Source organism: Nanorana parkeri, unplaced genomic scaffold (genome assembly GCF_000935625.1).
Source record: "Nanorana parkeri isolate BGI_ZX_2015 unplaced genomic scaffold, ASM93562v1 scaffold1451, whole genome shotgun sequence".
In the NCBI taxonomy this organism is placed as follows: Eukaryota; Metazoa; Chordata; class Amphibia; order Anura; family Dicroglossidae; genus Nanorana; species Nanorana parkeri.
Window position 1 is genome coordinate 186,163 of NW_017307719.1, and position 14,159 is coordinate 200,321.

A 14,159-nucleotide genomic window follows, 5' to 3' on the forward strand; every position below is an offset into this window, starting at 1 on the left:
CCCGCCCCCGCGCGTCGCCACGTAAACACGCGTCGGGTGCGCCTACGCATGAAAACGACGAACGCGCTACACATGTTGGGTATCGCCACGCACGCCGGAGTGAGAGCAATAATTCTAGGGCCAGTATTTTGGGGTATCTCTAAATTAATGACCTGTGGGGGCTTTTAAAGTGTCTTATTGACTTTTTGGGGTACTGCAGTTTTTCGCCGTTTCACGGTCGCACGCAATCTGTAAACTGGGCATGTTGGGTATCGTTTTACTCGTTGTATTATTTGTAATATTTCATTAAAAAAATGGGTAATTTGTTGTGTTTTGGGGCATTTAATTAAATTTGTCACTAAATTTTGGGGTTTAATAAGGAGTTGCGCTAATATTGCGCAACATAGAAATTTTCAACTACCACCATTTTATTCTATAGGGTCTTGGCATTCAGAAAATAATGTTGGGGGGTTTTACGTAATTTTCAGGCCTAAAATGTGGAATATAACATGGGTGCAAAAATTGAAAAAAGGGCCTCAGTCATGAAGGGGTTAAAGGGGTACCCCAATGTGCATAAACACCCCCCCTGCCTGCACCCCCAAAGCCAACGCCCCAGAACTCGTGGGGAAGAGGCCCTTGTCCCCATCGGCACGGGGACAAGGTGCTTTTCCAGAGACGACCCTGGAAATGTACCTTCCCAGTGCCGAGGGCACGTAGCCTGGTATGGCAGGGGGTGGTGCGCTCACTCGTCCCCTTTTTTAAGGGGTCCCCCAGGCACGATATTTAAACAAATTTTTCAATTTTATTGTTTCATTTTAAGCGATGTTAAAATCACTGCTACTTTAAAAACTGTATTTTTTAAAAGTTTTTTTCATTGATACATGCCGCCCAGGTCAGTACCCGGATCCCCATACCCTTTTTATGGCCAGTAACTTGGAAGTTCTAGTTCCTTAGACTTGCATTGTGTTTGATGTTCGAATTCTAACTTTTTCCATGTTCTAAAGTTCAAACTCGGGTGTGTTCGGACCATCACTGTTCACAGGTCATCCAGGACAATTCATAAGATGTGGTCACCGGAAATTATAGTTTGCAAGTCATCCAGCCTACCAAGCTAAATATCAGAGGAGAAAGCATTCTTGGGTGCATTTGTACCAATGTCTGTTTGAGTTCCTCAGGATTCCTGAAACCAATGATGCTCTTTTATGCAAATACAAATTTTGCTTCTGACAATTTATCGCATGCATGCTCCCTACACCTAGATATTGGTTATTGGGTACAATGGGGCAGTCTCAATAACCAACTGCTAGGAAGCAAGGTCAGTATTTGTATATCAAAGTGCCCTGAGTTTTAGAGGATACAAATATATTTACTTGCAGCCACCTGTGTGTGTCTTCTTCTCTATTGTGGACTAAGGACTTTATAACTTGCTTTAAAAACTCAGGTAGCACCATTCCTCCACGCCACCACACACTACTGCTACGATGTTGCAGGCTTTTACCCAACAGCTAAAGAAGCCACCTACTACTACATTGAAGCAGAGAGGAGAGAACAAGATGTGGCAGCTTCGGGAATGCTGCTCTGGAATGAAGAGACTTCCAACCCATTGAAAACTTGAAAATCCATATCAAGTTGTGTCCATCAATTTGATTTTGGATGTCGCATGGAGTAGACTGCAGCAGACACTCAGTAGGAACAGACACTTGATACAAAAGCTGCAGTTCAGCAGGAATCTCAGTGACTTATAGGGTAGATGGGTACTTCACACCCATCTCACTGGCCACTAGCGACTGAAACGGCAAAGTCCATTCTTACAGGTGCATGTGCACTATCCATTCATTGAGGGCAAGTAACTTAAAGTGGCACTAAACTCAGGAGTTAAACCTTTAAGAATGCATTCAAGTACCTTACCTAGGAACAAAAATGTAGCTTATTTGTATACCAATATACCAAGACAATGAGACTGTCACAGGTTGGCTCAGTAGATCGGGAGGTGAGCGAACACATACCGGCGTTCACTCACCTCTCGATCCTGTCATGGCTCTCTGCCGTGACAGGGGAGGGGCTGGATTCCCCCCTCCTCACTCCGATCCGCCAGCGCTGACTGGCGGAACGGACGAGGGAGGGTACAGCTGGCTCTGCCTCTGGATAGGCAGAGCCAGCTGTCAGTCACGCTCGCAGCTGCTCGCGGTATACTGCGGCATCTCAGTATACCGTGAGCTACAGCTCGCGGTATACTGAGCCTAGGGTGACGGGAGGACGCTAGTTTGTGTCCTCCCGTTACCCTAAGGAGAACTATGGGGAAAAGACTTAACCCCATAGTTCTCCTTTAAGTGACAGAGCCACAGCTTACCAGTCCTTAGCCACTCACTGTACTGTAGCTATTGTGAGATTTAGCTTCAAATGGTAGTGCATTAAGGACATAGTCCACTCACAAACATGGTCTTTTTAGGGCTTCCTGCCCACTTTTTATTTAAAAGTTCACACAAGTTTTCCCTCACAGGGGTTTCTCCAACATAAGAACATAACTTTAGCTTTGTCTTTAAGCAAAATAACGTTTTTGAAAGTCTCGCCGACTTCAGGTTACTTTAAACCTCTCCCAAACAGACTTGCCACACAGGCTGTATCCAGCAGAATTGCCACACAGGCTGGTTCCAGGATGGAGTACTCCTGACTGCTGGACAGACACCTCCCTTGTCTTCCAGCTGGAACCCTGAACCTGAACCAGCATCCTTTTCATAAGGGCCGTGCACAGGTGCACAATCTTGTGCTGGTCACCGCTAAAGCCCGGGCCCAGGAATGGAGATTTCATCCCTCCCAGTTCTCTTAGAAATCTCCCAGTTCCAGGATCCCAGTTATAATTTAGAAAACCCGGAAAGAATTGTAAAGCCAACTCTTTCCTGCTAAAAGTACTTTCCTTTCCTGGAGCTGCTCAGCCCCTCTGGCTGAGAGTCCTGGGTGGCCATTTTGCCAAACTACATAGTGGCATTGCCATGCTCTGCCACACTATGGATGAGAAGTATTTTTGCCCTAAGACAAGAAGTTTGTTAGTACTACAGAACATCTCCCACTCATCTCCATAACATACATGAGGGTGTTATGTAATCGACAGGGATGAACTGAGCAGGACTTATGATAGTGCATGAGATAATACTATAGACTTCACAGGACAGAACTGGATTTCTGGCAGGATCAGCAGGACAGACAGATATTCCAAAACACTTTCTATGGTATATTTATTAGGCCAAAAGGGAGCAAATCAGAGATGTTTATCTTTATGATTTAAATACACTTAAAGGTATTATTTTGTATTTTTTTTTACATCTGCTGGAGTTCACATTTACCTTGCTAAAACAGTCTATAGAAAGATGTTACTATTTGATTTATTTGATCTGACTGTTTGATTTATTATAATTATATATTATTATTATTTATTGCTTCTTTGTATCTCCTAGAATCCATGCCCGGTGTCTGATGCTTCTTTTATTTCCCAAATTACATTCAGCTGGTTTACAGAGTGAGTAAAACAAAATTTTACATTTGCTAGATTTAACCACTTGCCGACGTTAGGACGTGGGCAGTCTTCAATTCAGTTCACCCGTTACAGTGACAAGCAGTCACTGCGATCAGCATGATACACTGTAACAGGCAATGATTCAAATCATTGCCTGACAGCGCTGATCTGAGGTAAGAGCAGTAGATCAGTGCTACAAAGTTTCAAAGTAGTCCCAGTGGCTACTTAGTGTTCCAAAGTAATAATTTTAAAAAAATCTTTATTTAAAAAAAAAAAATTAAAACCCTTTCATTGCTGATCACAGTTTTATAACTGATCACTCTGATCAGTACGATAGTACTGTTCAGGATTATTGTGTTTTTTCTTCTTTTTTTCGTTAATTGTACCCATTTTTAATAATTGTATTTTTAAAAAAAAATCAACCCCTTCAGCACTAATCACAGTTTTTTTCAGTTTTGTCAAATACAATTATGGGTGTTTTATTGCAGTAAAATGTATCGGTATTATGATATTCCCAATGAAAATGTCTTAATTTCTCATAAATGGTTACATTTTATTCATATATAATTACAGTTCATTTATAAATATTTGATGTCAAACAAAAGCCCTATTTGTTCTCTAAAAAAACAATATATAATATAAAAAAGAGGTAAATTATGGTTAAAGAGACATATAGCTCAAATTCTGTTTTGTTTGCGTTCAGAACTTGGGCAATTGCCACTGTCCTTAAGGGGTTAAATGTTGTATATGGCAGTTCTAATAAATAATATAAATAAAGTCATGTTTGCAGTGGAAATGTAGTGTTCATGCACATAATACAGGCTCTATCAATTATCAACCTAGATATAAACATACTCCATGAGGAGGAGGCTATTTTGATTCTAATTAGTCAACACAGTGGAGTAACTACCCTGACTGTAGCGGTCGCTATGGGGCCCAGGGCAGAGGGGGGCCCAGTGGCGGCAGTGGAGGAGGAGGCTGGGGCCCAGTGGCAGTGGTGGAGGAGGAGGAAGCCGGGCCCAGCAGCGATGGAGGAGGAGGCCGGAACATGGTGGTGGTGGAGGAGGAAGGGGGCTGGTAGTGGTGGAGGAGACCGGGGCCCAGCAGCATCGGTAACCTGTCCGGTGTGGTGGAGGAGGCCGAGGAGGCTGGAGCCCAGCAGCGGGTGGCTCGCGGCTGACAGGTAAGTGGAGTGCAGGGAAAGGGACCCTCGACCAGCCCGCCTGAGACCCTGCAGAGCCCACCATAGAAAGTCTATAGTGGGCTCTGCAGGGTCACTCTCAGGTGGTCTGTGAGGGGTCTCAAGTGGCTGTGCGGGGCCTACGGTGGACTCTGCGAGGTCTATGGTAGGCTCTGCAGGGTCACTCCCAGGTGGGCTGTGCAGGGTCTCTGGTATGTGCGGGGTCTCAGGTGGGCTCTGCAGGATCTCACTGTGGGATCTATGGTGGGCTGTGTGGGATCTATGGTGAGCTGTGCAGGGTTTAAGGTGAGCTCTGCTGGGTCTTCGGTGGGGGTCTGCGGGGTCCATGGTGGGCTCTGCAGGGTCACTCTCAGGTGGGCTGTGTGGGGTCTCTAGTATGTGTGGGGTCTCTAGTATGTGTGGGATCTCAGGAGGGCTCTGCAGGGTCTCAGGTGAACTCTGCGGGGTCTATGGCAGGCCCTGCAGGATCTTTGGTGGGCTCTGCAGGGTCACTTTCAGGTGGGCTGTGTGGGGTTTCAGGTGCCCTCGGCCGGGTCTCTGGTATGTGCTGGTTCTCAGTTAGTCTGCAGTGTCACTTTCGGGTGGGCTCTGCAGGGTCACTCTCAGGTAGGCCTTGTGCTGGGTCTCAGGTGGGCTGTGCAAGGTCTCAGATGGGCTGTGCAAGAAATCAGGTGGGCTGTACGGGGTCTCTTGAGGGGCTATGCGGGGTCTCTTGAGGGGCTATGCGAGTTCTCTGGTGGGCTCTGCAGCAGTGAGCGATGACATCGGAACCAGCAGTAACAGAGCTGAAGAGTAGGAGACGGAGATGGCGCAGGCACAGGAATGTGTTCTGGAGGTAGGTACCTTTTTTTGGGTGGCGGGGTGGTTTGAGGGGCCCCTGAGTTCACACACTATTAATCACTCTTTCATTTTACTGGGAGCACTCATTTTGCCAGAACATCACCCCTTCAGGTAGAATCTTGAATTGAGGTTCATCCATTCAGAAGTAACAGTACTCTATACCATTATATCTGAGATTACAGAGTGATCTGCTAAATAGTTATAATACAGGAAGGCTCCTCTTTTATCCTCCACAACCATAACAGAATTGTATAGATGGAATTGGCTCACTTTATGGTTACCATTGTGGTTATATAAATGAGATTGATGATTCTTTTTATTTTTGAATAGGTAATTTAACTTTAATCAGCAACCTAGCTGTAAAAAAAGTCTTTAAAACTATAGATTAGTTCAATTTTAATCCAAGGCTCAACTTTTTAATCTATCTGATGAATGGTGTGCTGACTCTGGAGAGCAGATTGGAGTGTTCCCTAGAGCAGTGGTTTTCAACCTGTGTAACCTCAGGACCCATATTTGTCCTTGGTCATTAAGTCGCGACCCAAGTGGCACTGCACTGGAATGCAGGCGGTTGCAGTACCGGGCGTCCGCATGCAGGCAATTGGACTGTGGGTGGGAGGTGCGTTTGGGGTGCCATTCAAATTAATGACATCGCAATACACCTCCCACACCAGAACGCGCAGTAGGTGCGATTGCATAGTACAGTGCAATAATCACATGGGACTGTTCGATTATTGCATTGTACTAGTGTGAACAGACACTCAAAAACACTGTCAGACACACACAACCACAGACACAATCTCACACACTCACAGACATGCTCTCACACACAAACACCCTCCAAAATATAAAAAAAAACAGTTGAGAACCAAGGCTCTTGAGTAACTGACCAAACTTTTGTAGTTTCTAAGCTTCTTGTTAATCCTTTGCTCCATACGTCTCAGTGAAACATCATAGGCGTTTCAATATCAGTTTAGGGATCATGGCAAGAAGAGATAAACCTCTCTGTCTAGCTTGAAGAAGATGAACTGGAAGCATTGAAAGCCAATAAAGATAACGTTGTCAGGAACAGACTCGTACAGACCTAGAAAGTAAACATAATAAATGTGACAACATATTACTTAAAAATCTGTAGCAAAACACAGCTAGCTAATGATTTTTGAAACCTGGAGGAAGCCATAATGATTATTAGTCACTCTAGGCAGCATAGGCACTCCACTTTTTTCATTTTGTATTAATCAAGCCAGTTACCATACCAGCCTTATAATTGGTCATATTTATTAGTGCAAAGAGCAAAGGTAATATGCATAGTACAGCAGCCAATGAGATTTTACTTTGCTGTAGTAATAAATATAATTTCAAATGAGTTGCTATGGATTATTGTTTTATACAGCAGATGCTCTTACAGCAGATGCAATCTTAAAATAGTGGCTGATATACACAACATCTACCATTTGAAAGATAGTTTCCAGCTTAGAGAAAATAATATATTTAGGCCTCTTTCACATGGGTACTGTCTGTTCCAATCAGCGCAGATCCCCTGCTGATCATAGCAGTATGGAACAAATGTCACATTTGTGATGTCTGTGTCCGTTTTTCTTTTTTTCTTTCCATCTTGAGATGAAGGACAAAGCTGGACTAAATGGTTTTAGGTTTATGTGCAGTGGGATGTAAGCAGGCATTTACAACCAATTACCTCAGATCTGTCCCGTTCAGGTCTGTTCTGTTTTTTTTTTCCGGACCTAGACAGACCTAGACATGGTTTCTCGTACAAACCATGACAAAGTTATTTACAAAAAAAATTCACTTTTTAATGTTGTGCATTTTCTGTGGCACGGAAAAAAAGTAACAAACAAAACAAATGGAAGCAATAAATAAACTAAATAATGAATAAACTAAATAAATACAGAGATATAAATGGTAAGGCTTATTAGGGTAAAAAAAGGAATACATTTATTTATGGTAAGGTTTCTTTTAGTGATGTCAGTTCATATTTAGATCAATGGTCACACCTTTGGAATGTAATAGTAAATACAATTAAAAAAAAATACATTGATGTATTTTCTCAATGACAGGTGCAGACTATTTTACACTGGAGCAGCTGCATTTTGACAGCCACTCCTGCAGTGTATTTCAAAACTAAGATAGGCTGTCTTTTTGACAGCTGCTTATTGCTTTTAATAGTGGTGGCAGGGGGAGAGGAACTGGATGTACAGATGTGTCCTGAAAACTTTGTTGATGTTTTTTAGGACATATTTCGTACGTTCAAAATCCTCACGTGGTTAATGACCAGAGCCTAGATACCCAGAGCAAATTGTACAGTTTCCGTATGAACTGGTAACTTGACAATAACTGGCTAATCTGACTACCTAAATAATATATTTTTTTAAAGAACATACAGTATATAAGGTTTATATTTGGTACACTGATTTAATTAATACTTTGCTCAAGTTTGTTATTGTAGGTAGGCAAACAAACAAAAATGTGAAAAAATGCATAAAAAATGAAAAAAAAACATGCACAATTGGTGTACTAATTTCTTCTCACATTTGATGTTTTTTTTTAAGAATAATGTTCAGAGGTTACAAACAACCATTAAAAGTTGAAGATATTTGGTCTCTGAGGAAATCAGACACAGCTGAACAAATTTTACAGAGGTTCTCAAAAGAGATACAGAAGGAATGGTATAAAACCAAGCCGTAAGTGCCTTTGGATTTCAAAAAAATACTGTATATATAATTTGTATTCACATTTTTGGTAAGCTAACCATTGCTTTCTCTTGTGAACATTTTACATTTTGTATACACATTTATGTGCTCTAATCTTTACTCTCGGACATGAGTAGGTTATTGGGAATAGACCCTGCACAGTTGCTGCATTGCTAGAGCATTTCTCCCTGCAAGGAGGTAATCACCACAGTCTGCACAGATAGTGTTAAAGCTGTGAAGAGACTTGATTTGTTGAGAGAGATCACTGCAGCAGAGATTTATTGGTGTAGTGCTGAGGCAGGGAGAAACTATGTTACTTTGTGCAGAGTAAACTCCAGCTCTATCATGTACCTGGTAGGGAGACCAAATGTTTGAGGAGGCTTCTCTTGCACCTCGTGTCTTGTGGCCTTTGATGTTGATGACAGAGGCCAGGCAGACAATGAGTGGCACAAGTGCTCAGGGAAATCCAGTAATCGAGGTCACAGCAAGCCGGGTTCATAAGCCAGGAGATCAGATGCGGTACAAAAGGGAGCAGGCAGAAGAATATCCAATAAACGGTCCGAGGTCAAAAAGGCAGGCAGCAAGCAGGGATGGTTGTCAAACGGGAACAGGTAAAAATCCAGGGAGTTCAGGTGCATACGGGACAAGGCAAAACAGGATACAAGTACAAGGAACACACCCAAGCTGAAAAGACAAACCAGCAACTAATGGGCGTGTGAACTGGGCTTAAATAAGGAAGTGAGTCAATCACTCATGCCACTTCCTGTGCGCCCTTTGGCGCGTCTTTCTGCGCCGTATGCGCGTCACTTCCGGTGCCGGTTCCGGTGTCTGTCCGTGAGAAGGGCGTGCTCTACGCATGCGGGCGCTCGTCCTCCTTGGCGCATGCGCAGAGCGGGTCTTTTGCTGAGAGACCCCCCTCCGATGGGCAGCCTCCGGATGCCAACCCGGGCAGGACGAGTAGGAGCCCTTTGGAGGAATTGACGAACCAGTTCGGGAGCGTGGACATGGGCCGCAGGTTCCCACGAGTTTTCCTCAGGCCCATAACCCTTCCATTTAAGGAGGAAGCGGCGGGATGCTGCAGTCCCACGACAATCAAGAATAGCCTCCACCTCGTATTCCTTGCTGCCATCGACCATCAAGGGAGACGGCGGACCGTCACCCCTCTCCCCAAAAGGGTCTGGGACCAGGGGTTTCAGGAGGGTTTTCCATTCATGAAAAAAATCCTAATCAAATCATTGATTAGTGGAAGAAAGTAAAAAAAAAAAAGTTTGAATACTTGCTTATACAAGCTTTATCCTCTCAAGGATGAGGAAGTGAGCCGCTTAGCCCCACCCCATTAGTGATGCTGCTGGCGTGACATGGCACATTACCTATGGAAGACATAATTTCCTTTAGGGACCCTTTGGATCACAAGGCTGATCTCAATCTTAAAAGAGCCTATTTGGCTTCGGGAAGCACCTGCCATCCAGCAGTCGCCCTAACTTTAGTCTTAAGGGCTATTTCCGCCTGGACCAACAGCATAGAGAATGCTCTTAGAACGGAGGTGGACCGAGACCACATTATTTCAGCTCTGCAAGACTTTAAATTATTGACGATTTTGTGGGAGAAACAGTGATTGATGTGATTCACTATTCTTCCAACCTATGACTTTGATGTTGATGACAGAGGCCAGGCAGACAATGAGTGGCACAAGTGCTCAGGGAAATCCAGTAATCGAGGTCACAGCAAGCCGGGTTCATAAGCCAGGAGATCAGATGCGGTACAAAAGGGAGCAGGCAGAAGAATATCCAATAAACGGTCCGAGGTCAAAAAGGCAGGCAGCAAGCAGGGATGGTTGTCAAACGGGAACAGGTAAAAATCCAGGGAGTTCAGGTGCATACGGGACAAGGCAAAACAGGATACAAGTACAAGGAACACACCCAAGCTGAAAAGACAAACCAGCAACTAATGGGCGTGTGAACTGGGCTTAAATAAGGAAGTGAGTCAATCACTCATGCCACTTCCTGTGCGCCCTTTGGCGCGTCTTTCTGCGCCGTATGCGCGTCACTTCCGGTGCCGGTTCCGGTGTCTGTCCGTGAGAAGGGCGTGCTCTACGCATGCGGGCGCTCGTCCTCCTTGGCGCATGCGCAGAGCGGGTCTTTTGCTGAGAGACCCCCCTCCGATGGGCAGCCTCCGGATGCCAACCCGGGCAGGACGAGTAGGAGCCCTTTGGAGGAATTGACGAACCAGTTCGGGAGCGTGGACATGGGCCGCAGGTTCCCACGAGTTTTCCTCAGGCCCATAACCCTTCCATTTAAGGAGGAAGCGGCGGGATGCTGCAGTCCCACGACAATCAAGAATAGCCTCCACCTCGTATTCCTTGCTGCCATCGACCATCAAGGGAGACGGCGGACCGTCACCCCTCTCCCCAAAAGGGTCTGGGACCAGGGGTTTCAGGAGGGTTTTCCATTCATGAAAAAAATCCTAATCAAATCATTGATTAGTGGAAGAAAGTAAAAAAAAAAAAGTTTGAATACTTGCTTATACAAGCTTTATCCTCTCAAGGATGAGGAAGTGAGCCGCTTAGCCCCACCCCATTAGTGATGCTGCTGGCGTGACATGGCACATTACCTATGGAAGACATAATTTCCTTTAGGGACCCTTTGGATCACAAGGCTGATCTCAATCTTAAAAGAGCCTATTTGGCTTCGGGAAGCACCTGCCATCCAGCAGTCGCCCTAACTTTAGTCTTAAGGGCTATTTCCGCCTGGACCAACAGCATAGAGAATGCTCTTAGAACGGAGGTGGACCGAGACCACATTATTTCAGCTCTGCAAGACTTTAAATTATTGACGATTTTGTGGGAGAAACAGTGATTGATGTGATTCACTATTCTTCCAACCTATGTTGACCACCGTCACGGCAAGACGGGCGTTATGGCTGAAGCCTTGAGCTGCAGGCTCGTCTTCAAAATCCAATTGGTGTCGTATTCCCTATGATTGAACCAACCTTTTTGGTGGAAAGTTGGATAGTGCAATTTCCAAAGTCACAGGAGGCAAGTCCGGGCTTTTACCGCCGTTATAAGTTCCAGGCAAACAGAAGGTCCACTCTTCCCAGGATGGCCAAACAGGGCATATCTTCTTCCGTTCAGAAAGCCAAGAGGTCTTTTTGATGGTGTACCTGTCTTCATCACTTTGCCAATGTTTGCGAAGAACAGATCATGGAACCTTGGGTTTCTGCCACTGTCAGGCACGGCCACAAATGGTCTTTTAGAAGAAGTCCTCCTTGAGATCAGTTTGTCCAAACCCGTCTCACATTCTCCTAAGATTAAGCTACTCTGTTTTGTCAGTATGTAATCTGTCTAGTTCAGAAGGGAACTATTTGTCCAGTTCCAAGAAAAAAGCAATATTCCAGTTTTAATTTGCCTCTCTTCTTAGGGAAGAAGACGGGAGACCTCAGGCCGGTCTTGGATCTAAAAGTATTGAACAAACGCATTAAAGTCCTTACATTCCATATTGAATCTCCTCAATTGATTGTTCCTACAATTCAACTTTAGAATTGGATGTCCCCAATCTACCTCTCAGATGCGTACCTACATATACCCATACATCAGAAGTTTCCAAAATTCCAGCTTCGCAGTAGTTGGCAATTCATGTGTCTCCCATTTGGCATTTCTACAGCGCCTCGGACATTTACAAAGATACTTCTTCCACTAATTGCTCTTTTCAGACTGAGAGGCATTTGTGTGAACCATTACCTTGACGATATCCTACTCATGGCCCTGAGTCATCACACTATCCTGGAGCATCAAGATTTTCTGATTACAGCCCTCAACAGTTCGGTTGGTTAAAAAATTTCGAAAAATCTCATACCGTCCCAGAGACTGATATTTCTGGGTGCTCTTCTGGATACCACTCAAAACGCAAAATCCCTTCTGTCGGAGAAGATCTCCAGCATTCAACTCAAAGTCCGCAATGCAATTTTGTCCCCATTAATGCGAGCATACAAGTGCCTGAGCCAGCGGGACAAGGTAGACATACACCAGAAAATAGTGATTACCTATTTAATGAAGAAGTCACTGTGGTAGTGGACACACAAGAAGAATCTTCTTCACTATCACCATATTAAGCCCGTACAGCCTGCAATAATAACATCGGACACAAGCCGTTTGCACTGGGGTGCACAATACGCAGATCTTGCAGCCCAGGTGGTATGGCCAAAATGGAGAAATGATGTGTGAAAAACTAAGTACACCCTTATCGCTTCCATTGGAATTAAGAGGCTATGTAGCAGCTAGGTGCTACTAATCAAATGCCCTTGATTAATTAATCATCAGCAAATGTGTGACTACCTCTATAAAAGCCAAAGTTTTAGCAGTTTGCTGGTCTGGGGCATTCAGGTTGTTTGCGTTAACACAATCTCAAGGTGGCAAGACATCAGCAATGATCATGGAGAAGCAATTGTTGCTGCCCATCAATCTAGGAAGGGTTATAAGGCCCAAATAGTTTAAAGTCCATTTTTCTACATTGACGAAGATTAATCACAAGTGAAAAACATTCAAGACAGTTGCCAATCTTCCCAGGAGTGAACATCCCAAGCGTTACATCTCAGACTCTACAGACCTCAGTTAACATGTTAAAGTTCATGACAGTTCAATTTAAAAAAAGACTGGACAAGCACAGTTTGTTTGGAAGGGTTGCCAGAAGAAAAGCCTCTTCTCTTTAAAAATAACATGGCAACATGGCTTAGGTTTGCAAAGTTGCATCTGAACAAACCACAAGGCTTCTGGAACAATGTCCTTTGGAGAGATAAGACTAAAGTGGGGATGTTTTGCCATAATGCACAGCACCAAATTTGGCAAAAACCAAACCGCATATCAGCACAAACACCAACTGTCAAGCACGGTGGTGGAGGATGATGATTATGGCTTGTTTGGCAGCCACAGGACTTGGGGACCTTGCAGTCATTGAGTCAATAATGAACTAATCTATATACCAAAGTATTCTAGAGTCAAATGCTAGGTCATCTGTCCGACAGCTAAAGCTTGAATGAAATTGGGACATGCAACAGGAAAATGATCCCAAGCACACCATCAGATCTACAACAGAATGGATGAAAAAGAAAAGAATTAAATTGTATTTCCACTTTCGCAGTCAAATTGGGATAACACCTATTTTATATGTGGTACCATTTACATTGCATAAGCTAAAATAAAAATTGAAAAAATGCTGCCTACAGTTTAAATTTCTTTTCTTTAGAGTAGGGTTTTAAGGGTTAAAATGTATTCTTTTATTAAGAAATGTATTAAAAGAAGTTAAAATAATAATGTTTCCTTTATATAATTTACCAGGCTGGAGGTACGCACTACATTCCCTAAGCCAAATGTGAATAAAGACACTAAGATCTTTAACGAAGATGAAACTGAAGTGCTGCTGAAAAGTCCAAGCATGCAGATGAACAATCACTCACTTGTAAAGATTATCTTCAAAGTTTTTGGTCCCTACTACCTGCTGAGTGTCCTGCTAATGGTTCTGTACACTGCATTTCTCTTCATCAGTCCTGAGCTAATGAGGTAATCACCCATTTCTCTAAAAAATACCTTAACTGACAAGCGAATGATAAATATGTGGAGTGGATGCCCATAACTGCAGTACCAGTTCTACATTCCAATTATTGTACCATTTTTGAAGTGCTGTTTTTCACCCCATTATCTATAAAAAATATTCCTAACAGATTTGACGACTTTCAAAGTTTTCATGCTGCTTTAGATAGATTAACTAGATCAATAGTTTTCTTGCATAAATGTATTATGGTAAAATGCAATTACAATAGCTGACTAACAAATAGTAAAATATGAAAGCCATTAATTGTGAATTTGGATTGTCTTTTTGTCCTAGAATAAAAGAGAAATTGCTATAGCGTAAAAGGCAGCATTGTGACGTTA

The 14,159-nt window shown here is 43.5% G+C and overlaps 1 protein-coding gene across 1 annotated transcript in view; it reads left to right on the forward strand.

The window, feature by feature from the left end:
* The window catches only part of LOC108798328 (multidrug resistance-associated protein 1-like), a 119,497-nt gene that overhangs the window by 27,888 nt on the left and 77,450 nt on the right, over nucleotides 1-14,159 (forward strand). Inside the window, exons 6-8 of the mRNA XM_018570068.1 lie at nucleotides 3,432-3,493; nucleotides 8,096-8,227; nucleotides 13,566-13,787. Coding sequence (XP_018425570.1) covers nucleotides 3,432-3,493; nucleotides 8,096-8,227; nucleotides 13,566-13,787 — 416 coding nt within the window. The remainder of the gene's footprint in view (nucleotides 1-3,431; nucleotides 3,494-8,095; nucleotides 8,228-13,565; nucleotides 13,788-14,159) is intronic.